We start from the raw sequence: 25,816 nt of genomic DNA, 5'->3' as shown, positions 1-25,816 counted from the left end.
TTGCTGCAATTCATTTTATTACTCACTGCTTATACCAAACAGATTATATATTCTCCCCAGACAACTCACCTCCTGCTTATGAACTCTGTCCTGCCAAGATCAAGCCATAAACAGACCTGTTCCTGCCTGCTTGGGCTGCTCATTTCTCAAATGCTGGTTCACTGTCCGACTAATGCCACACTTCAGTGCAGACTCTGACACACAGGACACAGTTTTAACAGACTGTGACAGCACCAAGCAGGGACAGGAGGCCTGATGGGAGTGGAGAGCCTCAGTGAGCCCCACCCTCCAGTGTCGTGGGAGCATAAGGTCTCATGGAATCAAAAAATGCCACAGCCCAAATTTCTGGTTAATCACTGAGGTGTATTAGCTGCGCTTCCAGTGCTCTGGAACACAGAGCCTCTCTGGCACTGGCTCCACCAAGACTGCACAACTGTCTCTCAGAAAACTGCATCTGCAGCGAGAATCCATCCTGCCAGCTGGGGTACAGGTTGGTAGGTACACACCCGTGGGCCGCAGCTTCTGTCTTGTCCAACTTCACTTTCTAGATTTCATGGCTGTGACCACCATGCCTCCCAGGAGGGCCGCAAAGGTGAAGCCCTGGGCCAGTATACGTGCCCGCATCATCAGCTGAGAACGACGGGTGTTGCCTCTCTGGAAGCTGATCAGTCCGTAGGTCAGGACACCGAGCGTACAGAGGCAGCCTGTGGAGAAGGCCACGGGCACAGCTCAGCGGAGCAGGGCAGCGGCTGCGAGGAACAGCTCCCGCCTCCTTCCCACCTACCCCCCGACCTGAGCGCTGCTGGCTTGTCAGATAGCACCCGCAGCCAGGAGACGTGCCTCCCCAGAGGGCAGCCCCTTGGCTCTGGGCTCAGGAGGGGCCGCCCCACTGCTCACGGCCCTCCCGGTCACCGGGCTTCATCCCTCTGGCCCTTCCCCCCGCCTCAGCGCCCGCACCGGCACTCCCCGCCCGACCCCCTCACCCAGAGGCACCAGGGGGTTCTCGCGGGTCTTGCGCAGGAACTTGTCCCCGAAGCCCTCCTCCGTGAACACCGGCAGCGGGCTGGGCTCCAGCGGCGGGGGAGGCCCGGCCGCCATGCTGCGGCCCGCAGGGAAGGTGACCACCCGCCGCACTCCCCGGCAGCCGTAGCCCGGAAGCGGCTCTCCCGACGGCCAATGGGGACAGCGCTACGGGAAGGCCGCGCGCCCCGCCCCCGCCGCGGGGCATGCTGGGGGATGTAGTCCTCGACGAGTACCCGGCCGGGAGGCTCTGCGGGGGCGGGACTACAGTTCCCGTGGTGCCCCGCGGCCCCGCCCCGCGCGGCTCGGCCCGGCGCTCGGTAGCGGCAGCAGCGTGGGGCCGCCATGCCGAAGGCGAAGGGGAAGAACCGGCGGCACAAATACTCCTACAACGTCAATCGCAAGCGGCTCTACCGCAGCGCCCGCCGCCGCGCCGCCCCGCGCATCGCCTGGTGAGAGCTGCGGGGCGGCCACGCGCGGGCCCGGGCTGTGGGCAGGGCGGTAGTGAGCCCGCCGCCGTGAGGCGGGGGGCCGGGTGCTGCATGGCTCGGTGGGCTCTTGGGGGACGATTGTGTGTGCGTGGGGTGGCGGTGGGCGCAGCCCCTGACGGCCGTGCCTGTCCCCCGCAGCTCGCATATCCGCCATGCCTGGGATCCGTCCAAGTCGGTGGCGCAGAACCTGGCCGAGATGGGCCTGGCCGAGGATCCCAACAAGGCCGTCCCCATCCCCAAGAAGAAGCTGCTGGTAAGTGTGGCCGTGCCCCGCTGGGGAAGGGCGAGGGGTTCGGCTGGGGCTGCTCCTTCGTGGGGGACGAAAGGTCAGGCCTCCCCCAGGACACGCAGCCGGGCTGGGGAACAGCAGTGTGGAGAGCAGCCTTGCCTGGGAGCGCGGGGCAGGTGGCCCTGGATCAGCCTCTGTAGGTGGATGGGTTTCTTATCCTTATTGGTATGCTTTTCTTGCCGGGATCCTGGCGTGGGAACAAACTACAATGATACGGAGAAATAATGGTCTTTAACGTCAGTCAGTCTCCAGGGACTTGCCAGAGAGGTGGGGTTGGAAATCCGGTGGCTGAGATACTTCTGATAACAAAGCCTCCTCGTGCAGCAGCACCAGCTGGGTCTGCCTGCATTGGTGGGCAGTGCTTCCAGGCAAAAGGTGGCCCTGGGAAACATCACACTTATGAGAAGAACCACGAGTGACCTTGTTTGCCCCTTGTCTTTGTTCACGCAGTATTGTTTGGGCAACAGGCTTTCCCACGAGCTACCTTAGTGGTGCAAATAAGGCTCTGCTTAAGCCGGCTGAGATTTCCTGGTTCTTGCAGCCATTGTATAAGCATTTTGGAGTATTGGGAGCAATGGATTGTGACACAGCTCTCTTTCAAATGGGTTTTTCTTGAGTTACCTTGTCCCTCATTTAACACAGGGGATGGAAGTGGAAAGCGATGGACGGGAACAAGGAAAGAAAATAGTGCGGAAGCCCTACGTGGTGAACGGTCAGTGCTGCTTCTGTCCTCTCCAGGGAGCGCTTCACCACCTCCAGCCCTGGCAGGTTTCCTGCTGAACTGCACCACTGCCATTGGATTGGGGGTTCTTCCAAGGCCCTGTCCGCTATTTTGTCTCTCATCTCTGTGCTGTGCCAGGGGCAGGGAAGGGGGTTACTTATTCTCCAAGCTTGTGGAAGAGTACCCCCCTTGGCAGTCAGCTGGGGGTTCCAGCCAGGCCAGAGCTGAGCCAGGAGCCAGGACAGCAGCTCTGCTGTTCTTGTGTGTCCTCATCAATTTCCTTTTCATTCCTGTGCTGCCTTTTTTGCAGCATTTCCACCTGCAGCCCCAAGAGGGCTCTTGTCACTCTGAAATGGGCTGGCGTGTGGCACCAGGGTGAGAAGAAACTGCGGCTGCAGTACCCTGCGCCTTTTAGTGGTAGGCTGAGCAGCTCTGAACAGTCACCTTCTGCAGCTTGGGCAGAAAGGCTCCACTCCTTGTGGTGTGAGCTGGAAAGGAGTTGCAGCGCAGGCCTGGAGGCCTGCAGCCTATGCGGAGGGCTGTTGTCGTGTTCATTTTCCTACACAATCGTGCTGGGAAGCAGCCCTGTGTGTGCAAGCAGTTGAGCTGTGCTGCAGCAGCCACCAGGCTTGATCTTAGGAAGAGGCTGGGGACCTGTGAGGTGCTGCTTGCTTCCCTCCCCTGCTTCACGGTATCTCTGTCCTCTGCCTAGAGATGGAATATGAGGCCAGTCTACCTGAGAAGAAGTCAAACACGCTCTCACGAGACCTCATTGACTATGTGCGGTACATGATACAGAACCACGGTGAGAACTACAAGGTAAGTACTGGCTGTCCTGGAGTGAGGAGCACCCAGAGCGATTCACTCCAGGATCTTCTGCAGGATGGGAATTGCTCATCCTCTCTCCTGGATTCTGTTTTGCATTCAGCTGATTATTAAGGGGAAGCAGCACTTTGAACCTGGGCCAGATCCCCATCGGAGTCAAGCACTGGCCTGGGCGTGCCTTTGGAGCTTGGCTGGGCTGGTTTAATGTTTACTCTTGGGGCTGCTTCTCTGATTTACCCTCTCCTTTGTCACAGGAAATGGCTCGAGATGAGAAGAACTACTACCAGGATACTCCCAAGCAGATCAAGAGAAAGATCAACGTGTACAAGAATTTCTATCCTGAGGAGTACAAGGATTTCATTGCATCACTCAAGCAGGAAAAGATGGACGTGCAGTGACTGCCCTTTCCTATCAGGTTTACCTGCAAGCACAGGCTTGACGTGACCATTTTCTAAATCGAGCAGGGACTGACAGACAGGTGACAGTTACTTACAGGCTCAGTGCCTTTCAAGTTGAGCTATGCAAAGCCTCTGGGGATGGAGGAAGGACCTTTATTAGAGGTAGTTATAACCAGGCATGAAAGACTTGGCTGTGGTTTGTGACATTGGAACTGAATGTGTTGTGCTGCTCCCTTTCTATGTGGTCAGCCCTTCTTTTGCCTTGTTAAAATAAATTACTCCTTCAAGCTGGTGTGAATGTCTGGCTCATGGGCTTTCGCTTGGTGCAGTCCAACTTTGCAGAGCTTCCGGTGCCAACCCGCAGGACATGGGTATTTGGCATGTCACCCTCTGCAGCAACAGGGGTGGGGGCCCACGGGGAGTGGACAGCAGATTTGCGGATTCCCCTGTAGGCAGCAGAGGCCGGAGCAAGGCCACATGCTGCTTCCTTCCCCTGCAAGTGACCTTCCTTCCTGCAGCCTGGGAGACCAGGCTGGGGATCCCTATCCTGGCAAGGAGCTGGAGGGCAGTGCGGAGTGATCAGCCTCTTTTATTGACAGAAGGAAAGAGCTACTGTACAAAAGGTTTCACAGCAGAGACGGGCCAGCAAGTACCCCCCTTTCCCTGATGTATTCCCGAGCTTCCATGATCGGTTTTCCAGAAACCAGTGCCCTTAGCCTCACCTAGCAGCCTGCAGGCAGGGCTTCCTGTAGTCCCTGAGCCTGGCTCCTTTCCCTTCTCCCTGGGGCAGCTGAGAGGGAGGAGGGCCAGGCAGGGGGACAAATGCCTGCTGAGAGCAGCTCCTACCAAATGGTCTGTCTTTACCCCTGTTCAGGGTGTAGGGCTGGCCAAAACCTGCCTTCATCTCTCCTAAACAGGGTTTTAAATACAGAGTTGGGGGAATTAAGAACCATGCTCACCCCCGCAGGGTGAGGGACAGCCTCAGCTGGTGATTGCAGCCAGTGTGCGCCGTTCTGGTGGGGCAGCAGCGCAGGGCTGTGCCAGCAGTAACTCCTCATGTTTGTCAGGAAGGAGAGCCTACCTCCTGGGATGACGCATCTATGCCAGTGGGTGAGAGGGCTGCCTCACTTGTTCAGCCCCATTCATTTAATATCCTGCACGGCTGCCATGAAGATGTGGGGCTCTGCCCTGTGCTGCACGTTCCCACTCACCAGAAGGTAAGAGCTGTGCTCGTGCTTCCATCCCAAGGGAGATTTCATTCCCAGACTGGAGGAGGTGGTTGCCCTCTCCCTGCAGCAGAGAGCAGAGCCAACTGCTTGTGTTCCCCAAGGGCAGCCGTGCTGCAGCTCAACCCCAAACCTTGTGGGGTGGAGCAAACACCCCAGGGCCAGCAGCCTGCTGCCAGCGAGTCCGAGCTCCAGGGCTCCCACCCAGCTGCCTCCATCCTCGCACTGCAGACATGGAAGAGGAGCAGTGCCAGGGGTGGGAGCCCATCTCCTCCCACGCAGGCTCAGGGCTGGGAGAGCAGGGTGATCAGCAGGCTTCTCACGCGGAGGACGCTGGTGGCAGTGCTCAGGCTGGCCCAGGTCGCGCTGGTGGGCAGGAGGAAGAACTCCCGCTGGCCGCTGAGTGTGTGCAGGGCCAGCTCCTCCTGCAGCTCTGCCGCGCTCAGGGCATTGCTCTTATCCTGAGAGGGAGAGAGGCAGCCGCTCAGGAGGGGAGCAGTGCCAGGAGCAGTGCTGCTAGCTGGCAGGAGCCCCGTCCCGCTTGTGCGGTCCTCGCAGGGATCGTGTGCAGGCAGGGCTGCCTTGCTCTTGCACTGGAGTCACTTTGGCACAAGCTAATGGAAAGCAGCACCAGGCATGAGTTGGTCACCTGCCTGGGGAATGTATTTCCCCTTGGGGATTTTGCATGCTGCTGCCTGGGTGCTTTCTTGAAACTTGTTAGCTGGGGCACTGGTAGCAGCAGCCACACCTCCTGATGAAGACTGGAGGAGACAGGCCCCAAGAAATCAGATTTTGCAAGAGCTGGTGGATTTAGGGTATTAGGATTTTGCCTCGGGGGCCCTGTGGAGGAACAGTTTCACTGGAAACAGCCCCGGGGCCAGCTGCAGGGATGGACGAATGGATGGACACCCACCTGCTTGTTGGCCAGCACAACCAGGGGCAGCTGGGGCTCTGCAGCTAGCAGTGCATGCAGCTCCTGGCGTGCCACCAGCAGGCGTGACCTGTCCACCGAATCCACCACAAACACCAGCACGTGGGCCTGGCTCAGGTAGTGGGGCCAGTACGCCCTCAGGTTCTGGCTGCCACCCACTGTGGAAGACAGGCAGGGTTAGGCACCGGTATGGGGTAAAGCGGAGCTGCTACCTTCCCGTAGCACCCCAGGGAACCAGGCTTCCCATCACCCGGGATGCTCCCGCCACCCAGGATGGTGCTGGCAGGCAGAGCGACCCTCTGGGCTGTGAAGGCTCAGCCCCGGGGGGACACGGTGGGGCCAGGCCAGCCTTACCCTCCAGCAGGTCCATCTCCAGCCCCTCGACACAAAGCTGGGCAGAGTTGAAGCCGTGGGTGGGTGCGATGCGCTCCCTGGCTGTCTGGCTGCAGATGTAGTGCAGGACGCTGCTCTTGCCAGCCCCATCCAGCCCCAGCACCAGCACCTGCCGCCAGTCCAGCTGCGGGGGCACAGGAGGGTGTGGGGTGGGTGGGAGCCGGTGCCAGGACCCGCAGCCTCATACTCAGGCAGCTGGGTGAGGGACCACCCTGAAGCAAGGGGTCCTGACAGCACACACACCCCCAGCCCCTGAGCCCTGTCTCCATCCCAGTGGGTTCCTTGGGTGGTCCAGACTGAGGGACCCCTTCCTCAGCAGGATGGGCTGCAGGAGGGTCCCCAAGGGCCATCATCCTGCCTAATATTCTGGAGAATCCAGTCTGACCTGCTCTGGGGGTTCCTGGTATGAGATCCCAGGGGGATCCTGACCCTGCATCCCCTTCCCCAGCCCCACATGATCAGAGGGATCCTGCTGGTGATCGGGAGCCTTCCAGGTCATCCCAGGGGCGATCCCGACCCCCCGCCCATTCCTCAGCTCGACGGTCTCGGGGGAGTGAGGAACCAGGAGGGATCCCGACCCCCTGCCCCATCCCCACCGTGCTGGGCTCGTGGAGGTCCCGGTGAGGGACTCCGGGTATCGGGGCTCCCGGGGAGATCCCGACCCTGTGCCCTTTCACCCCGCGATGGGCCGGGGGTCCCGGCCAGGATCCACGGTCCACCCTCCCTTACCGCGTCGCCGGGGGGAGATCGGTCCCGCAGCTCCTGCAGCTCCCGCTCCCACCAGCCGCTCCAGTCGGTGCCGGTGCCGGTGCCACGGAAGTAGATCTTCCAGGCGATGAAGAGGAGGGAGCCGAGGGCGGCCGCGACGGCTCCCAGGGCCAGCACCAGGTCCCGGAGGGCGCCGGGCGGAGCCATCCGGCGGCGGCACTGACAGCGGCACCGGCAGCGCGCGGCCGCGGCGCAGCTGTGCCCCGCCCCCCGCCAGCTGTGCCCGCGGGCCGAGCGCCAGCGCCAGCTGTGCCCGCCTCTGACGTCAGCGCCGCGCTTAAAGGGGCCGCTCCGACAGCGGGGGGGTGAGGGGGGGAGAGATGGACGGATGGATGGGGAGAGGGAGAAATGGTGGGGAGAAGGGACGCTGGGGAGAGGGAGGAAGAGAGGGAGGGGGCAGCGGGGGCGCTGACACGTGGGCCACCCCTAGGGCCCGCCCCTCCCAGCAGCCTGGCACCCAGCACAGCGGGCGCCCATGGGACTCGGCTGTCCTTAATCCTCCCCGGTGGCTCAAGGCGTCCCTGCCCCGGGCCAGGGCCCCTTCCCTGGAGCCCCCGCGGCCTTGTCTGCGGGGCAGTTGCAGCAGGCTGGGAAGGGCCCCCCAGCCCCGCTGCTGGCGCCATGGGTGGGCCAAGCACCCCTCCACCCCTCCGGCGGGTCGGTGCGCCGTTGGGCAGCGGGTGTGAGCGGGCAGGAGCGGGCGGCGGGTGCTCCTGAGCGGGCAGGGCCGGGCTCGCTGCCCCGGGCAGAACGCCCCACGCCACCGAGGACCCACGCCACCGAGGACCGGCAGGGCCCATCCCCGGCCCGGTTCCGCCACCCCAGGCCCCGCCTCCTGGCACTGGCCCTGCCCCCTGCCCCAGGCCCCGCCCCTCCTCCCGGCACCGCCCTGCCGGGTACCAACTACACATCCCAGCGTGTCCCGCGCGCCGCGGCCAGCTCTCGCGAGATCCGCGCGCCTATAAGTTCGCCCCCGCGGCACCGCCCCCCGTCGCATCTCCCCTCAGGCGGCGGCGGTGGGAGCCAGCAGGCTCCGCCATGGCACCGCCCGGCCCGCCGCCCCCCGGCCCGCCGCCCCCCGGCCAGCCTCGCTAGCCTTAGCCGAGCCGCTGCGCCGCCGCCGCTATGACTTCGCGGCAGCCGGACGCTCCCGGTAAGGCCCCTCCCGCCCCCGCGCTCCCCGCCGGCCCGGGTAGGCCGCGGCGGCGCTGAGCGCTGCCCTCTCTGTTCGCAGCGCTGGAGCAGGGCGGCGGGGCCCGCCCGGGCAAGATGTCGCTGCCCATCGGCGTGCCGCGGCGGGCCTTCAGCTACGACGACGCTCTGGAGGACACGGCGCCCATGACGCCGCCGCCTGCTGACCTGTGCGCCAACGTCCTCTGGAAGCAGCCGGTCATCCCCGAGCGCAAGTACCAGGAGCTCTCGAAGGTGCGGGCCGGCCGGTTGGCCCGGGGCCTGGGCCTGGCGGGTGTCCCGGTGCCGCTGCAGCCCGGCCCTGGCAGCCCTCCGGTCCGGCTGCTGCTCCCTGCTCCCCGCAGCAGGGACCTGCTGGGCCCCGGAGGAGCTGGGGACAGGGCACGGTTCTGCTGCCAGGCCCTGTCGTGGGAATGCTGCAGTGTGGTTGAGGGAGGCATGTTGTGGGAGCCTCCTCGCTTATGGCAGGTGTGGATGGATGGGAAAAGCTGCAAGCTGTAACCTGGTGTAGTAAAACCAGAGCAAAAGGGTTGACTTAAGCTCGGTGTAAACTCTTTATGATGAGGGTGGTGAGGCTCTGGAGCAGACTGTCCAGAGAAGCCATGGATGCCCCATCCCTGGAAGTGTTCAGAGTCACTTGCGATGAAGCTTTGAGCAACCTGGTCTAGTGAAGGGTGTCCCTGCCTGCACCAGGGTGGCTGGACTAGATGACCTTTGAAGGTCCCTTCTGACTCTAACTGTTCTATGGAATGACCATGGGTATGCTTTGATTGCAAGACCGGCTCTTTCAAACTGAGGCTATTTTCTGAGCTTGAATTGAAGTTAAATGTTGTTGAATGGAAGTAGACAACTCTTGTGTCCATTTGAGTTTAACCTCTACTTTTACCTCACTTTGTTATAAAATCTTTCTTAGGGAAGAAAACCTTAAGTTGTGGTTTGGCACAAAAAGCAAACTGGCCAGTCAGGGAGCAGTAACTTGTGTTTTAGGAGGAGGAAGCCTGTATTTCACAGGATTACTTGTTTTCTAGTGTTTGTCTAGTCCTTTGTTGCTAGGGTCTTGTGATCAGTGGTAGAGATGTGACCACTAGACACACTGAGCAAGAAACTGATAAATGGAATAGGGTGGAAACCAGATCTGAACACCAGTGTCTAATCTGTGTGACTGCCATTCTGTAAATAGTTTGTGTTTCTGAGCTGTCTGTGGAAGAGTTCTTGCTCAGTTGACCTTGAAGTCCAATTTGCAGTTATGAGAACGGAAGTAGATATGTTAGGGTTTCTTTCCTGTTGACCTTTTTGTACTTCGACTGAAAAATTGCTGGCCCTGAGCCTGGTGGGTTTTCAAATGTGGGGTGAAGTTGCTTGTTCGTTGCTAAGAATTATGACGTTCAAGCTCTAAACATTCCTGGGCTGTAGTGAGAACAGTGCATGTGCTTGTTCCATGGGATGAAGGATAGCTGCTGGAGCACCTTGGCCTTGTCTCATTTGAGTAGTTAAGAGATGTGTCCTGTGATGAGATACTTTCTCATCTTAAACTGTACCCTGCTTCTTCTCCACAGGTTGAGGAGGGAGATGCCGACATGAATGCACCTGTCATAACTCCGTCATCATCCACTGAAAGTGTGAACAAGGTGCCTGTGGTGAAGGCCAAGGCCACTCATATCATCATGAACTCTCTCATTACAAGTAAGAGCTCTCATCTCTAATGTGGTGGCTAATGAGGTGTGGGCACATGAGTGCGCTGGCTTGCTAATGCCTCAGGGTAATTACCGGAGTTCCTGGATGGTTTGTGGATTCAGACCTACTTTGCTCTTGAGCTGTGTGAGGGTTCTTTGGAGGATGCTTCTAGAAGGAAGCAAGGAACTAGGGAATAGATCACATCTGACTGCCTCTGTGTTTCCAGGTGCTGGAGGTGGGTGATGAGGAAGGAGTGCAGGGTACATTATCTCCTGACAGGAGACTGCTGCAGTCCATGCCACCTTGTTGCTGGAGTGCAGAGGTGGCAGCTGCTGCTACTTCATGTTTGCTTATTAACTTGCTATTTCTGAATGACAGGTAAAGCTCTAAAATTAACCAAAGCAGTCTGGAGAGCTGACATACTGTGCTAATGGAGCACTTGCTAGCATTTATGTTAATAGCAGCAGCAGCTGCTGTCTTGCTAACAGTAACACTTAATTAAAAAAAAACCAAACCTCAAGTCATGATGCTTTAAAATCAAATTAGGTCAGTTATGTTTGTGGAGAAGACGTGCCCATTTGCAACAGGAAGAATTATTCATGTGTTAATCTGTTCCTGCTGCCTCTTCTTTTAGCAGCTGGGATCTGAGCTTTGTCTTTTCCTCCAAGCTGTGCATCCAGAGAGGTCTAGATCTTCAGACGAGCATTTTGGAATAGCTATACGTTTGAACTTGTTTCAGTCTTGGCTCAGAAATAACCAGTGCATCAGAAAAGAACATCCAGAATGTGGACTTTCTGGAAAGCATCTCCTGTTGTAGTCTAATGATAAAATGCTAATCTAGTTAAAACCATGATGGCCTAAAAATGTTTTTGTGCAGTAAATAAGGAGCACCATTCTATACCTCCCAGGAAGAACATTCAGTCAAAAGTTGGAAATAAACAAAGGTCCTCTAGATTTCTCATACATACAGTGCTATCCTTGCAAGTGATACTGACATGGGAAGTGTTACCTGTTTTAAAAAATACATTGGGCTTTTCTAGTAATCTTTCTGTGCTCTAATTAATTTTGACTTTTTTCTTATTCCATGAGGGAGTGAGCATCTTATGCTGGGAAGGGGCAGGGGTTGTGCATGGGAAGTACTTACATCTTTCAGAACTGAAGTTGATATCAGTGTATGGGATGTTGGCTCTGTATTTGGCTGAACAAGCTTTTTACCTAAACTAGAATCACTGGGAGTCTTTACTGCTCGTTCTGTAAGGCTGTGATTGTCAAATCAGCTAGTGTGGGCAGTCTTTCAGAAGACTTAATTTTTTTGTTGTTGTTGGCCAAAAAAACTCCCTTGAATCTAGGTGGCCACTTAAAATGTCCAGCCTATTGGGGTCTCCTAGATTTAGGAAACTGTGATTAGGAGTGATGTAGCTTCTTGGCTGAGCTGGGCTTAATGGCAAGTGTTGCATTTGTAATACGTCTAGTGATTTGGGGCAAATAGCTGTTCATCTGGCTTCACCCTATGACTCAGCATAGTTTTCAGATCTCATTAGCTTCATCTTGCTGCCTCTGTCAACTCATCACAACATGTATGTATGAATGATGAAAAAGTCTTGCATTTGGTTGCTTAACTTTGTTTGCTAGAACTGCTTGTGGTGGCATTTGTGTGTGAATATGTGCTCTTGTCCATTCCAGAGCAGACTCAGGAGAGCATTCAGCGCTTCGAGCAGCAGGCAGGGCTGAGAGATGCTGGCTACACTCCCCACAAAGGCCTCACTACTGAGGAGACCAAGTATCACAGAGTGGCTGAGGCAGTCCACGTAAGGCTTGTTTTGCATTGGCTTTTTTCATGTAGGTTGTGTACTAGTTTAACTGGCGACATAACTTTTGGAGCATGTTGCTAGGACTCTCCTTAAACTGCTTTCTTTGAAGGCTTTTAGCTCATTGTGTAAAAATTACCCACATACATTTTAAAGTTAGCATTAGCCTTTATAGTTTTGAAACTGAAAATCTATCATCCCACAGTCATGTCAATCACAGTTGTCTTTCCAAGTGAGCTTACACAGGCTCTGGTTTCTTGCTGTACCTTTGAATGGTGCCCTGCAGTTGACTGTTGTAACTGTTTGTCCGGAGAGAACTTGTAAACTGTGCATTTCTGATGGGGAAGTTAGCAGATGAGATTGGGCTTGCTTCGTACTGGAAATAAAGACAAAGGTCTTGAACCAGCATATTTCTGATGAGCTCAGTTGCCCACAGTAACCTTGTATTTGGAGTTTAATAGTGAACTTGCCAAGTGTACTCCCACAAGGTCAAAGTTTCAGTAACAGTCTTGGTGAATTGCGTTAGTGTGGCTTGGGCAGCCACAGGAAGCTTTCTGAGAAGGTGCCTGTGTAGCTGGTGTTTGAACTGTAACTGCCCTCAAGTGACTTCTTCAAAGTTCAGTTTGTGCTGTCTGACTTTTAATAACCTGGTTCACATACACCCGATTCCTGTTCATTTTATGGCCAGGGGTAGTCTTCACTTGCAGTTCATCTCAGAGTGGTGCTGCCATACTTTTGTATGTGGATTACTTCTCAAGGTCTAGTACTCCTAGACCTTGTACCTTCTGTGTGAGGTCTGGTCTCACCCTTACTAGAGAACTTGAGGTTCCAAAAAGCTTTGTTGCTCTGAAAAGTGCTGGAGACAAATGCTTGCTGTGGCATTTTGACTTACTAGGTAGCTGAACAGATGCATAAGCTAGCTCTGCTATGTCTGCAGCATCCCTGTGAATCTGGTATGGAAACAGTGCATTACTGTTGGGTAGTGAATTTGAATTGCAGTGTGAGCAATAGGTGTTATTTTACTTCTAGCCTGGAGAATGTGTCTGGAGTATAGTGGACTTCTAAAATGCTTATCTGATGTGGAAAGAAAGGGGTGTATGCAAGTATTGTAATACAGGGTATAGCTTTAGGTGAAGTGACACTTAAATCCTTATCACCTGTGATATAAACAATTGCCTAATTTTGACAATAAAACTGGCTGTTTGTTCCTTATGTCTTGTATTTAAGCTCTGTTGCTTCTGTTTCTCTTGCCTCTCCTAACAGAAGCTAAAAATGCAGACTGGAGAGATGACAAAAGATGACAGACAAACTTCTTCTGCTCAGTCTACTCCAAGCAGCACTCCCCACGCTTCTCCCAAGCATAAAAACAGGTACTCTGTTCCTGGCAGACACTGCCTCCGTTAGTTTCCTACAGGCTGCTGAGGTGGGAGCTGCTACAAATAACTTTTGTATCCAGTGAGGGATTGTCTAAGGGATGAAATTCAGAGCCTGCTGTGGATTGGTGTTGGACAGATCCAAATGCTGAAAGATTGTGCAACTTGGGCATACATATCTTCCTTTTGGGTTGTAACAAACCTATTCAAATTGTTTAAATTGCCCCCTGATAACAACATGTAAAGTTCCTGGCATGGTGGGGCCACTTGAAGTATTTTATTCTCATGCTCTGTATATCTCTATTATTTTTTTTCTGTAGGGGCTGGTTTAGTCAGGGATCCTCTACTTCTATCACTGGCCCAGACTTTGGCATAGAAGCTGGTGGGGACAAATTGCCATCTGAAAGATGGAGCTTTTTTGGACCCAAAGCCATCCAGAAATCTGCCAATGATCCAGGTATGTCGCCTAAAATCTCCTGCCCTGCAAGATCTAGGGGAGACCTGTCATACAACAGACTTGCTAGATATTTCTGGAGCCTTATCCTGCTTGTCTTGTTACTTTCTAGGACCACCTTGTGAATGTGTGCTATTCATCTTTCTGTGCCTGAATATAAAGCAGTTAGGTAAAACCTATGCCAAGGATCTGAAAGTAGAAATAACTTGCACTGAGCTGCAGTAAAAGAGCAGGGTGTGAAGGTGACACTTTTTACTCTTCCTCTGATGTCTGGTGGAACCAGAACTGGAAGTGCCAGCCACTGATGTGGAATATACTTTTGATGACATGAAGCTGCTGGGTCTTGTGTGGGATTTCTGCAGTGTCAGGCATCTGTGACACTGCTTACTCCTGGCAGCAGTGGGAAAAAAAGCACTTGGCTAATTTTTCTAGCTCTTACTTCCTGTGATATTTTTTTTTATCAGGAGGATTTACCATCCAATCTTATAAGGGTGCCCAGAAGCCATCCCCAATGGAGCTGATGCGTGCTCAGGCTACTAGGATGCCAGAGGATCCAGTTACCTTCAAGCCACCCAAAATGGACATTCCAGTCACAGAAGGGAGGAAACAATCTCCACGTTCCCATAATATCAAACCTCGGGATCTAAATGTGCTCACTCCCACCGGGTTCTAGGAAGAATGCTTCTGGTGTCTTTAGCAGGCTACAGGGTGTCTTAGGCTCTGCTTCTCTGTCCCATTGTGCTGCAGTAAAATATGGAAGTCTCCCTTCCAGCTCTTCATCTCAGAAAAGGAAACTGTTGTGACTGTCCTCCTAAAGCCAGTCTTGGAAAATCTCCTGCACTAGTACTAAACCAATGTAAACCGTCCTGTCTGCTCTATCCCTACCAGTTAGGTCTGCTAGGCTGCACTAGATGTGCTTCCTTGTATACTACACCACCATAAAACCTTGAACCACGTTTTGTGGGACAGGACTGCATGTCATGTGCAAGCAGGCTGGCTTGTCTACCTGTAGTCTGGTTCTCTTGTCCTGCTCAGTGCTGAAGTACCCTCAGGAAGACAGTGATTATGTCTGGCATATACAGAACACCAGCAGAAAATGATGAAAACAAGCAAGGACTGAAAACTGGACTCTTAACTGCCAGAAGGAAGCTGTTCTGCAAATGGGGTGGGTCAGTTTTAAATGTGGCACTCTCTTACTGTCCAGTGTGACCTTATAGTTTGACACCTAGTACTTTGTTCTTGGAATTTTTTTTACAGGAAAAGTGAGCAGTGACCATTCTAAGATACTTCTAATGAAAGGCAGGGAGCAGAATCTAATGGGGTTTGGCAGTAATGAGGAAGAACGTCTTTTCCAGCTCCTTATGTTCCTCCAAAAAGATTGAAATGACCGGAGCTGGTGTAGCTTGAACCAAGTAATCATCCTCTTTTTTTTTTCTGTAAAACAACACTGCCCTGCCTTCTCCTGGACAACAGGCTTACAGATGTTCTGGCACCCTGGGTGTTGCCTGATTTGTGGGGTTTTTTTCCTATCATCCTGTATGAAGTTTTAGATGTCAGGGGCACTTCTCAGTAGGGTTTTTTGTTTCGTCAGCATTAAAGGCATTTTGCAGGTCTGGGGGAGGACTGAGGACAGATCAAGGCTAAACATTCCTTCCTGCTATGATACAGATGTATGTAACTTTTGGCCTAGTTCAGAACTGGTTATTGGGAACAGCTAACACCTGCTTTCATGAAAAGTGGAAGGAACCCCTGGCTACCTTCTAATCCCTTAAGCATTATAGACAGTGTTGCTCTGCAGTCTTCACCTGTCCTGTAGCAAACCGGTCTCTCTCTTGATCTCATGATTGTGTTGCAGAGCTCCCTCAGCCAGCAGCAGGCTTTGTGTGGTGCAAAGTGGCAGCAGCAGCCTGGCATCTGGTACTGGAAGCTCCTCTGTTGCCAGGACATTACGCAGGAGTTACTTAACAGCTGGTAACTGTTGAGCTCTGGAGTTTCTGCTGCCTTAAACATTCCTCCTGGCGAGAGAGGCAGGGTTGGCTCACTTGGCTAGCTGCTGTCCCCTCTGAAGAAACATGTTTTGTGGCTCTGCTTCCTCTCAAGCTTCAACAGCACTGCCAATGATGTGTTTAAAGTCTCCCACCCAACCAATTCTCAGTCACTACTCATTTGCACCTTGGCAATCAGTCTCTCATTTGACATTAATTTATTTGTCTGTATTCATGTCTGTGTGATTATTTTTTTGTTTGTTTGTTACTGGAAAATAAAATCCTTGTGAATGGAGGTCCTTGGTGTGTGTTAGCGCTGGCAAAGCACCTGTGGCAGAAATGTGGTGCTGTCCACTGAGTCAAGGTTCTGCCTAGTAAGGCTCTGGCAGCACTTGCAGTAGGATGAAATGTTTGCTTTGTAAAACTCCCTTTTGACGGGGAAATAGGTTTAAATCCAGACTTAGCCCTGTCCTGGGGCTTGTGCAGGTGAAACTAAACATGGAAGTCTTTTATGTTTTCTTGAGCTGTTCAAATGGTGATTCTTCATGTTGCAGAGATTGTGTGCTGTGTTTGCATCTGTACTATGTAGGAGCCAGGCTGGTATTTGCCTAGAGGTGCCCAGCTCTGTGGTGTGACCATCTCAGCTTTGCTGCCCTCTGAAAAGTTCTGGTTTGAGTGCTGTTACAGTATTTGTAGCTGTGAAAGTACTGCTGATAGAGCATGTGTTTCTCCTGTGCTGGGAATGTCTGAGCTGAATGCTGGTGTTTCCTGTGCTCCTAAAGTGTTAGCAGAATTAAAAGTGATTAAATAGATCCTGAATCACCCAGGTATTTCTGGTAGAGGCTGCTCCAGGGCTCTGTTACATAGGCTAATATCACAGTTTAGTTTGGGAAGGCTGGGGTTTTAACTGTGTCCTCTCAGAATATCATACTACTTTCTGTATTTTTACTTCAACACTGTTCTTGGGGATATGACCAACATATTGAAAAATATCATCCATAATTACAGCCCTCTTGTTGGAATGCTGATTCTTGTCTAATTATGGAAGTCTAATCCAGTTAGGTTCTTTTAACTGGAAAATACGCCTGAATGAACATACCATGCAGGAAGAGCAGCTTTCTAGAGCAGGGAGCACTTAAGGTTTTGCACTGTTGGGAATACTTCTGGCTACTACTCCCAAAACATTATTTCACTGTCCCCTGGATTAGAGGGGCAATGCCATGTGAATGGTTAGTTTGTTCTGCACCTGGCAGTTGAAAAGTGGCTTCCTAAAGAACAAGGAGCAGATGTGAGCCCCAAGTCAGACCCTTTCAAGCAGTTCTGGGCTAACTAAAGCCAGTCTTTTGGGTGAGGCCCTGCTGTGTAGCAGGCACCACATCTTCAGTGTGTGCAGTGCTAATACCAGGACTACTGCATTCCTGGCTCTGCCTGTGCCGCCTGGTACTCCTAGGCTCTGCTTTCCTCATTAGGACACTGCCAAGGGTCCCCTGTCAGGGGGGGCAGCTACAGGAGCATCTCCTGCTCCCAACCTCTGTTGCTGCTTGCTGAACTGTCTGAGGAGAGCTTCTGTAGGAATGCCCAATTGCTCTCTGACCTCAGCTGCGATTTGAGTGGATGGCAGTGGATTTGAATTCAATTTTCATCTCCATAATGTGCATGCTTGCCTGGACTGCAGACACTTCAGTGCTGGAAGAGAGAGGCACAGCCTTTTCAGCTGATGCTGCTATTCAGTCCTCCCTCTTGACATGCTAATCACCTTGGGCAAATTCATGTAGTTTGATTTGATTTGAAGCAGAAATGTTCCTTTCCTGAGGACTGACCAGCATGGCTTAGGGATCTCTGCACTGTGAATGCCCTCACTGCATCCCACATCTGGGTTGTTAGTGTTTTGGTGTTTGGGGTTTTTTTTTGTGTTAAGGATTATAATATCATCCTTAATATTGAACAGGTATTTTGGCATTTTGTTTGCTGTGCAAACTGCTGTCAAGAGTTTGTGGCTGCATCAGTCTAATGTCCCAAGGTACAAGCTGATGGAGCTCTGCACTTCCTTTGGGCAGGGCTGGCACCAAGATGGAAGAGTCCCAATAAATACAAAAATAATTTATTTTTTAAAAAATGTACAAAGTACCTAATAAAACTAGGATGAGGCAAGTTTGAGAGGAAGTGCTGAGACCATGTAAACCAGACATTTTTCCAAAGAAATGTATAAACAAACCCACGTGATGCGTGACACCTGAGACTGCAGCAGGAGATGGGAGTTTTGATCCGGTTTTATAGAGGAAACATAAAATTCTTTGTGTCTCCTGCTGCAGTGGTGGTCTCAATCAGGTAGCAGTGACAATGAGGAACAACTCCCGAAGCATGCACAATTTCTCTGTGATCTGCAGGGGAAAAGGCTGCCCCAGGACCTGCTGCATTCGGCTGATGGAGTCCTCTATTTTCAGTTGGATGTCCAGATGGCTGATGTCATCACCATCCTGGAGCTTGGGCTTGGCTTTCTGAATGATCAAATCCATCCGTTCGTTGAGTGAGCTCCGCAAGTGCTCTGCAAGAGGAAATGCTGGTGGGGAGAGGCAATGTGTAATGGGCTGCCTGACCCGTACTGGGCAGACTGCAGCGTCCTGCAGGCAGCGCAGTGCTGTGGTGGAGGAACAGCTGGGAACTGTGCTCATCTTCTCATGGTTATCCTTGATGCTTCTGCACAAGACTAGCCTGGTGTAAGGAACTGTCCCCTCCCAGAGCTCAGTCTGCATCTGGAAAGAGCCCAAGAAGTGGGGACGGGGCAGGGCTTGTAGTATCCTTTTCTCCTGTGCTAGTGCCAGACTGAATAGCTGTCCAGCTGCAAAGGAGAGTCTCCAAAGAGCTTAACAACTGTAATCATCTAGGGCTTCAGGGAGAAAAAAACTCTATGCACATGTGATGGTGGGTTCCTAAGAGCCTTAACCCTAAGCTAAAGCAGCTGAAGTTGGAAAAAGACTTTAGGAATTTGAGGAGTTTTGTCCTGGGGTCAGAAATGCTGCTCCTTTCATGGCTACTGTGGGTGGTGCTCTCTGCCCAGTTTACTAAGTACGGAATATGTCCTGGCTTTACCATCTCTTTGCCTTCTGCTTTTCCTCCTAAACCACCCTATTCTTCCACTCACACTAAGTGTGTGCAACTTAGACAACAGTGGGTACAGAGCACCCCCTTGTGTACTTCCCAGTGCTGGAGTTGATCCTTTAGGAAGCAGACTATTTCTTAGAGGCTAAACTTGACAAAGCAATTTGGGTGCTCTGCTTGGGGCAACACGACTTCTTTACTCTGACTTCTGGGAATAATTACTAGCATGGATGGAGGCACATTATCTTTCTAAGACTCAGTGTCTTAGCTGTGAGCTCAAGAGTGATGAGAAGAGAGGAGAAAGAGTACTTTGGCTGTTCCACTGCAGCCTCTTGATGAGATTGTGTCTATTAAGGCCAGAACAGGCTACGTACCCAGTACCACATTTTGGTAGCTCTGGAGCAGCAAACTCAAGTACTGCAGCATCTCATCCCATCTTTGCCACGTTGCTGTATCATCCTATGACAGGATACAATATTTGGTTATTAGAAGAGGTTTTCTCAGGAGAAAACAAAACGAAGGGAGGTTGGACTTCATACCTCGTATTTCAGCAGCACAGAGAAGTGGTTCAGAAAATACAGGATCTTGGCCAGAGACAAGGGCAAGGTCGTGGGTACATCACAACTATGCTGGAACACAAGTTCTAGTAGTCTGCAGCGCAGGAGCTGGCTCTCCATGGTGTTAAAGAAAGCTTCCCTGGAAGACAAAAGGGAGACAGCACAGCTTGACCAGGAACAACTGCTCCAGTATGCTCCCGGTGTCCCATTGGTGCTGATCTGCTACAGATGTGGGGTGACTGCCAGGGCTGCCCAGCAGTGCACTGGAAGGAAAACCACCAGATGTGATAGGGAGACCTTTGTTCTGCAGCTTGGCCATGGGCATGTTTTTGTCCTTAGGCCTGACCCACGGCAATTTGGGGTCAGTATGGTCTGTCAAGCAAGCTTAGCTGCTTCACTTCACCCTGCCCAGCCGCCTGTGTAGAAGTTACCCATTCCTGCTGACTCGCAGGGAGCACAGCCAAGCAAGTGTGAAGTGGGGTCAGCAGCCAGATGGATCTAGGATATATCCTAGGAGCGATAGCTTGGTTAGATTCAGTTTGGCTTGATCAGACCTGGTGTGCTCAGAGACCCTGCTAAAAGGGTCTAAAAGAGCTGCCTGCTGGGGCTTGCCAACACAGGTTTGAAATGTCTGCAGGTCTGGTGCTCTCATGTCTACACTAGAGCCAGTCAGGCCCTTGTGCTTTGGCTTCAGATACTGCATTTCTTAGAGAAGCACACAAAACGCTGTCAAGGCAGAGCTGTAAGAACTGCATTGTATTTCTGATGAGCTACCCCATTGCTCCTGGGAATCAGTGATGTATTTACCAGTACCTGACTGTGCTGATGCAGAGTGCTGCATTTCAGACCCTCTTTACAGTTTTAAGGTCCTGCAACTTTTAAAAAGAGGGAGAATCATGTTCTTGGCAACACACCAGCTGAGTAGATGTATTCAACTGGTGATGTTTTATCTCCATGGGAGATACAGCCATACTCTTACTGGATGGGCCATAAATGAGCTTGTCTTTCTCTACCCTGTGGGACTTTATGCATCCAGACTTGGATGTAAATTGGGAGTAAGACTATTGCTCACACAGGCGGATGCTGCCTTGCACGTGTTTGTCTCACCTTTGGCTCCGCAGGGGAATATGCAGTATAAACGGGAATATCACATCTGCGATCTTACAGGAGCTGCAGTTGGGAGATTTGTCCACTTCCACTGCAATGGACAACATCCGCTGGAGCAGGAGCATCACCCTAGGTTAAAGACACAGTCAGCACTACGAGATACTACCCCTCGGCTTGCAAAGTAAAGCAGTGGGGATGGCACCTAGTTCAGCCTCATGCCTTGCAGTGAGGGACACAGGGGAATGTAGCAGGCTACATTTAGTGCCTCTTGATGGCTTTTGAATCTGAAGCTCTTTGAAGCAGAGCTAATCCCCAGGTGGGCCCTCGGGAGGTCTCGGCAGCTGTACTGAGTGGTGGTGGAGCAGCTTGGGACAGCCTGAGCTGTGGGCAAAAAGCTCCAGCCTTACGCTATGTGCAAGCGCAGGATGCTTACTGAGCTGATTTCCCACCAGGTAAGGAAGTCTCTTGCTCACCAAGTCTATGGACACCCCAAAGGAGAACCAGCAAAACTGGTCACAGGTACAGCCTGGCTCCCCTGACTTGAGAGACTCTGGCTTGGGCGCTGGCTTCCTGACTTGGGCCCCAGGATAATGCCAGCAGGTAGACAGGACTTCTGGGGCTTACTTCTGAGCGAAGAAAGTTGGTGGAGCCACCTCTGCCTGGTCAGTGCTGGCCAGCCATGGTGCAGATGAACTGTGTTCAGTCTTTGCTTCTGCTGAAGAGGATGTAGTTTCTTGCGGCTGCTCTTGTGCCTGGAAGAACCCAGCTCCTGTAACTGCTGCGACCAACCATTTGACCACCTCCCTGGGACAGAAACAGGAACTTCAGTGGGAATAAGCCCGGTCTTGCTGCATTATGACTAGGTAGACTTGGAGCTTGAAGAAAGACCCCAAGGATGAAGAATATATCCCACCTGCTTGGACAGGTTAGGGAGTAGTTCTACTGAGCAGCAGATTTACATGCTTGTCAACAGGACTGCCACCTCAGTCCTGTCCTGAGCAATGCAAATCCAATCTCATTCCTGGGAAAAGCCCACTAGGTTGTGGCTGGAAATGCCTTGCGCATCATCTCTGGTGGTTTGCTTCTGTAAACCTGCCGTGGTTCTTTATACTTGGGCCTTACAATTCCCTCTGGCTCCCAAGCTTGTTTCCTGGAAAGTCTGACCTGGAATCTTAACAACTGTTCCCTGAGCCCCTGCCTCTCAGCATCTGGTTCAGAATAAGGGAGGAGGAGGCATCCCTTACTTGATATTGTTGAAGCACGTGTCACACGAAAGCACTTTCTTGGCAATCGACTTCTGCAGCAGGCGCAACCTCAGGTTCTCCTGGAAGTCATCCTCCAGGGTCTGCACCACATACTGCAGGAAAAGGAGCCAGCCAGGGGGCTTCTCCTGAGGGCAGATGGAAATGGTATGAGCCTGGTGGAACCACAGGGTGAGTTGCTCCAGGGAATTCGGCTGTCTTGGGAATGGGCTGATGTACCTCATGACTAACTCCAGGAGGGTCTGCCTGGCTCAAGCAACGTCCTAAGGGCATTGCTGGACCTGTTCTACCATTGCACTACGGCTGTGACCCACAGAGGCTTTATCCTTTGCTGTGCCTTCTTCAGATGGGACAACCTGCCTACAGCTGTGCAGCAGGTAAGGGAGCACTGCAGGATACTCAACTGGTATTTACTGCCCTCAGTGACTGCAATAAAACTGCATGTTGGACTGGCCCATACTGCAGCAAAGCAGAGCCACGTGAGGCTCTGGGGCAACGCTTATCCTCAGGCGCCACGTACTGGATGATCCCTGCCTGATGTGACACATGCGGTGCCAAATACCTGGTCTTCCATAATGTATTGCAGCAGCGTCCAGTCCCATCCCACTGTGGCGGTGTTGGCTGGATGGAGCCTGCAAGGACAGCACTGTCCATTTGTGCTGAACTGCCCAATCATCTGCCTGGAGGCACAGCAGCCCCCGGCCCTTCCCCAGCCCTTCCCACCCCCATTTGTTCAGGGACCTTCCCTGCCTTCTCCTCTCCAGCTTCACCCTCTCCCTTTCTCCTCCCATGACCACGTTCATTTTTTGTAAGCACCTGACTGGGGCTGTACTCCATGGAAAAGCCCAGGACTCTTGGGCCTGTGGCATCACCAAACATTGTGCCCCTCTATGGGAACCCTGAGGACAGTGGGGAAACTGCTCCAATCGCCTCCAGACAGCAGCCCCTGCTGCAGCCCAGGGAAGACATTTCTGCCATGTCACAGCAGTGAAGAAGGCGCTCTACGCTTCAGGAGGAAGGCAAACACGATCCTCTGTCACAGAGGGCTCCCCGGTGTCACAGGCTGTCCCTGACCCAGTCTCTGACAGCCAGGGGTGTGCCTGTGCTGATAACAGGAGGCAGGAGGATCATCCTGGGTTATAGGGGAAATAGCTCCCTGTTCTGTGGGTGATGACCACAGAGAATATAACCTTTATGCTGAGCAGGCCCCCAGGAGCACCTAGCCAGTCCCAGGGCACCACGGCAAAGGGAACACGTACATTTGGATCTTCATCAGCAGCATGTAGGTGTCCTTCAGGATCTCCTCTTCTTGAGGATCCAACAGGATCTGTCTGATCAGATGGGAGACGATTTCTTTGGGGGGACAGTGTTGGCGGGAGACGAAGTCACTCAGGAAATGCAAGGTGCCCTCCAGGAAGTTCTCCTCCATGGTGGTGTGCACCATGCTCAGCTTCCCGCTGGGGATGAGCTCAGGTTTCCACTGCGTACAAGGCAAGGCAATGGATAAAAGCCAGTTCCCCCCAACACAAAGGAACCCAGCTGTGATGTAGGCCCCACCGTGAAGGGAACTGCAATAACCAGAGATCCCAAATGCCTGGCAAAGCTCCCCTCAAAAGGGGAAGCAGAGCAGGAGCTGCCCCTGCTCCATCCTCTACCACAGGGGCTGCTCTGAGCAGGCTCCGGCTGGGCTTGGCAGCAGCTGCTCTAAACCCTGTTTACCTGCTGTGTTTCCCTGTCGGATGCTATGCCTTGGAGGAAGAGGTGCTGGACTCCACTCCTCCTGAAACACTGCAGTTTGTTCAGCCAGGCCTTGCTGTCAGCCTTGGTCCTGTCTGGCATCACTTGCTCGATTGCTTTGTGTGGTGATAAGTCACCTGCTCCCAGAAAAGGCCCCTGCGCCTTCCCTGGGGTTGTGGGGATGGCTGGGGCAGGGCTCAGTCTCGAGGGGAGCTCCCTTTGCTGGCACAGGTGGGGAGTCTCTTCCTCTGGGCCACCGGCTTTCCAGCTGCTGCTGCTGTCCAAGCTGGAGGGGGACAGAGACAGCAGGTCTGAGTCCAGCTGCATGCTAGCCAGGGAGCCCAAGTCACTGTTAAAAGTGGTAGTGCTGCAGTCCTTCTCCAGGCTGCAAGAGGAGCCGTGGTGGCTGGAGGTGATAGAGAGACAGCTCCATCTCTCTGTGCTTTCTGCTGTGTCCGTGATGGCACTGGGCTCTGCAGGAGAACTGTGCCAGGGTGCTGCTGGGCTCGGCCCCGCTGTTGCCTCTGTTTCTTGCGTGGTGGTGGAGCACAGCTGTGGGTGGGACATGTGTGCTGCCAGGGCAGCAGGCACCTGCTTGTGGTCCTGGTCAGCCCCGCCAGTGGTGTGTGGAGGGCTGCAAGTGTCCTCTGTCAGGTCAATGATGGTAAGAGTGCTCCAGGGCACCTGTTCTGTGCTTACATCCTCACAGGTCAGATCAATGATCTCCTGTAGGGACAGAGGGGACAGCACTGTCAGCGATGGCAGCCTCAGTCCTCCACTGCCAGGGACCTCTGCCATACCGGCACCGTTGCCCCAGCTCAGGAAGAGAAACCAGAGGCAAAGACCCCACCGCCTGGCCGAAGGGGACAGGGCAGCCTGCGGGGCAGTGGCACCGAGCTCTGGTGTCAACCTCCCCCAGTAACATGGCAGAGCCCCAGCCTGACCCAGGCTCTTCTTCCCTGCTCCTGGCAGAAAGAAACCCCCCTGCTCCCCCCAGGGCTCCTTATGGCAAACGCGTGCATCCTCCCCTCCAAACACCTCTCACATTATCCCAGAGTGAGCCTGGCTGCCTGCTCACCTCCCTCCCGGGATGGGGAAATGCCAGCCCTGCTGGGGTGCCCGGGGAGGGCACGGGGAATGCAGCGAGTGCTCCTGTCCCCCATCCCCAGGGGCTCCTGCTCAGCGCTGGCAGGAGCAGTGCAGGATCCAAACCTCAGCACCACCCCTGCAGCGTGACCTCACCCGCTACAGAGACAGAAGTGGTGGGCAACAGAGCTACCATCACATCTGTGGCACCAAGCCAGAGCTACAGCAGCCTTGAGACTCCGGGGATGGATTCCCACCCAGGACCTGCTGGGCCACAGCACCTGGAGCTCCAGGGACCGGCCGTCGGAGGGGCAGCAGGAGCAGGTGGGGGAGGCGGCTGTGCCCGCGCCGCTGGCAGGCGAGGCACGGCGCTTCCCCGGACCTGGACGTGCCTGGGAGGGGTCGGAGCCTGTCTGCTGTTGGAAAAAAAACCACCCTCAGCATCTCAAAGCGGGAACATGTTTTGCGGGCAGTTTAAACCCAGTTTTTTCCCCTGACTCAGACCTGCTGCCTTTCCCAAGGAGGGGCCGCAGGTGGCCTCGGGAAGAGGTGAAACCCAGCAGGCCCGGCGTGCTGCGGTGGAGCCGCGGAGGGACAGGGTGGCCGCGGCCCCCACCAGCCCTGCCGCACCGGACACCGCGGAGCTGTCGGCGTCTGACCCCACACCGGGCCCGGGGCCTGCGGCAGCCGGTGGCGCGGTCAGCGCGCTGCCCCGTGCCCAGGGCCCTGCCTGGCCGCACCTCCCGCCCTGAGCCGCCGCCCCGGCCCGCTGTCCCCGCCTGCGGGGTGGCCCAGGTGACAGGATGGCGGCCGCCCCGCCACGGCCCGGGGCTAGAGCCGGCGGGGTGCCCGGGGGCTGAGCCCTGGAACGCGCCTGGAGGCGCGGCTGAGGGAACCGGGCCTCCCCATGGCTGCGGGCCGGGGCCTTCCCGGGGGGACGCGACCGAGGGGGCTGGGACCCCCGGGGTGACACGGCTGGGGACCGGGCCCCAGCTGGCGGGAGGTGGCCGAGGCCTGGGAGGCGGGGGAGGGGCGGTCCTCGGGGGATGCGAGGCCCGTGACCGAGGGGACCGGGCTCCCCGGGGACGCGCGGCGGGGCGCGCCTCTCCACGGCCCCTGACGCTTCCTGACCTCCCGCGGCTCCCGTCCCGCCCGCGGCGGAAGCGCCGCCATGTTTGTGAGGGGCAGCGGCGCCGCTGCGGCGGGAGGCCCGGCCCCGCCCCGCCCCACGGGCCGCCGACTCACCACGGGGAGCGGCGGCGGGCGGCTGCTCTCCGAGTCCGAGTCGCTAATGACGATGACGCTGTCGGCCATTTTGGCAGCGGGCGGCGGCTCCACCCCCCGCGGGCCGGCGGCGGCAGCGCTGGGGCCTCGGGCCAGGCCCGGCCGAGGCGGGCGGCGGAAGCTGCGTCAGCCGCGGC

General features: G+C 54.5%; 5 protein-coding genes across 12 annotated transcripts; 2 read left to right on the top strand and 3 right to left on the bottom strand.

The window, feature by feature from the left end:
- HIGD2A (HIG1 hypoxia inducible domain family member 2A) lies at nt 1–1,157 on the bottom strand. The gene is made up of 2 exons (XM_037398377.1): nt 984–1,157; nt 1–704 (listed from the first exon to the last, which is right to left on the bottom strand). Exons 1-2 carry the CDS (start codon nt 1,096–1,098, stop codon nt 538–540), a joined length of 282 nt encoding a protein of 93 aa, XP_037254274.1. The 5' UTR covers nt 1,099–1,157; the 3' UTR covers nt 1–537.
- Nucleotides 1,158–1,320: 163 nt separating this feature from the next.
- On the top strand, nt 1,321–4,036 carry NOP16 (NOP16 nucleolar protein). The gene is made up of 5 exons (XM_037398376.1): nt 1,321–1,472; nt 1,650–1,764; nt 2,443–2,512; nt 3,234–3,340; nt 3,601–4,036. Exons 1-5 carry the CDS (start codon nt 1,366–1,368, stop codon nt 3,742–3,744), a joined length of 543 nt encoding a protein of 180 aa, XP_037254273.1. The 5' UTR covers nt 1,321–1,365; the 3' UTR covers nt 3,745–4,036.
- Nucleotides 4,037–4,313: 277 nt separating this feature from the next.
- Nucleotides 4,314–7,872, bottom strand: ARL10 (ADP ribosylation factor like GTPase 10). Its single transcript, XM_037398750.1, has 4 exons — nt 7,024–7,872; nt 6,256–6,418; nt 5,884–6,059; nt 4,314–5,431 (listed from the first exon to the last, which is right to left on the bottom strand). The coding sequence occupies exons 1-4, from the start codon at nt 7,207–7,209 to the stop codon at nt 5,255–5,257; spliced, it is 702 nt and encodes a 233-aa protein (XP_037254647.1). The 5' UTR covers nt 7,210–7,872; the 3' UTR covers nt 4,314–5,254.
- A 189-nt stretch (nt 7,873–8,061) lies between these two features.
- On the top strand, nt 8,062–15,842 carry KIAA1191 (KIAA1191 ortholog). Its single transcript, XM_037397097.1, has 7 exons — nt 8,062–8,215; nt 8,297–8,487; nt 9,810–9,936; nt 11,611–11,735; nt 12,999–13,105; nt 13,429–13,565; nt 14,027–15,842. Exons 1-7 carry the CDS (start codon nt 8,188–8,190, stop codon nt 14,233–14,235), a joined length of 924 nt encoding a protein of 307 aa, XP_037252994.1. The 5' UTR covers nt 8,062–8,187; the 3' UTR covers nt 14,236–15,842.
- Nucleotides 15,843–17,456: 1,614 nt separating this feature from the next.
- On the bottom strand, nt 17,457–25,811 carry SIMC1 (SUMO interacting motifs containing 1). 8 transcript variants are annotated; one of them, XM_037397089.1, is made up of 11 exons: nt 25,641–25,811; nt 24,677–24,808; nt 23,292–24,035; nt 22,832–23,052; nt 22,135–22,204; nt 21,555–21,700; nt 20,935–21,132; nt 20,311–20,439; nt 19,186–19,342; nt 19,021–19,105; nt 17,457–18,107 (listed from the first exon to the last, which is right to left on the bottom strand). In XM_037397089.1, exons 1-11 carry the CDS (start codon nt 25,707–25,709, stop codon nt 17,872–17,874), a joined length of 2,187 nt encoding a protein of 728 aa, XP_037252986.1. In that variant the 5' UTR covers nt 25,710–25,811; the 3' UTR covers nt 17,457–17,871. The 8 variants fall into 8 exon arrangements, with proteins under 8 accessions (XP_037252986.1, XP_037252985.1, XP_037252987.1 ...); XM_037397088.1 differs by having other exon boundaries at nt 24,677–24,811; nt 25,641–25,810; XM_037397090.1 differs by having other exon boundaries at nt 17,457–18,092; nt 24,677–24,811; nt 25,641–25,810.
- Nucleotides 25,812–25,816: the final 5 nt, after the last annotated feature.

Source organism: Falco rusticolus, chromosome 8, assembly GCF_015220075.1.
Source record: "Falco rusticolus isolate bFalRus1 chromosome 8, bFalRus1.pri, whole genome shotgun sequence".
NCBI lineage: Eukaryota > Metazoa > Chordata > Aves > Falconiformes > Falconidae > Falco > Falco rusticolus.
This window is presented reverse-complemented; position numbering and strand designations above follow the sequence as displayed.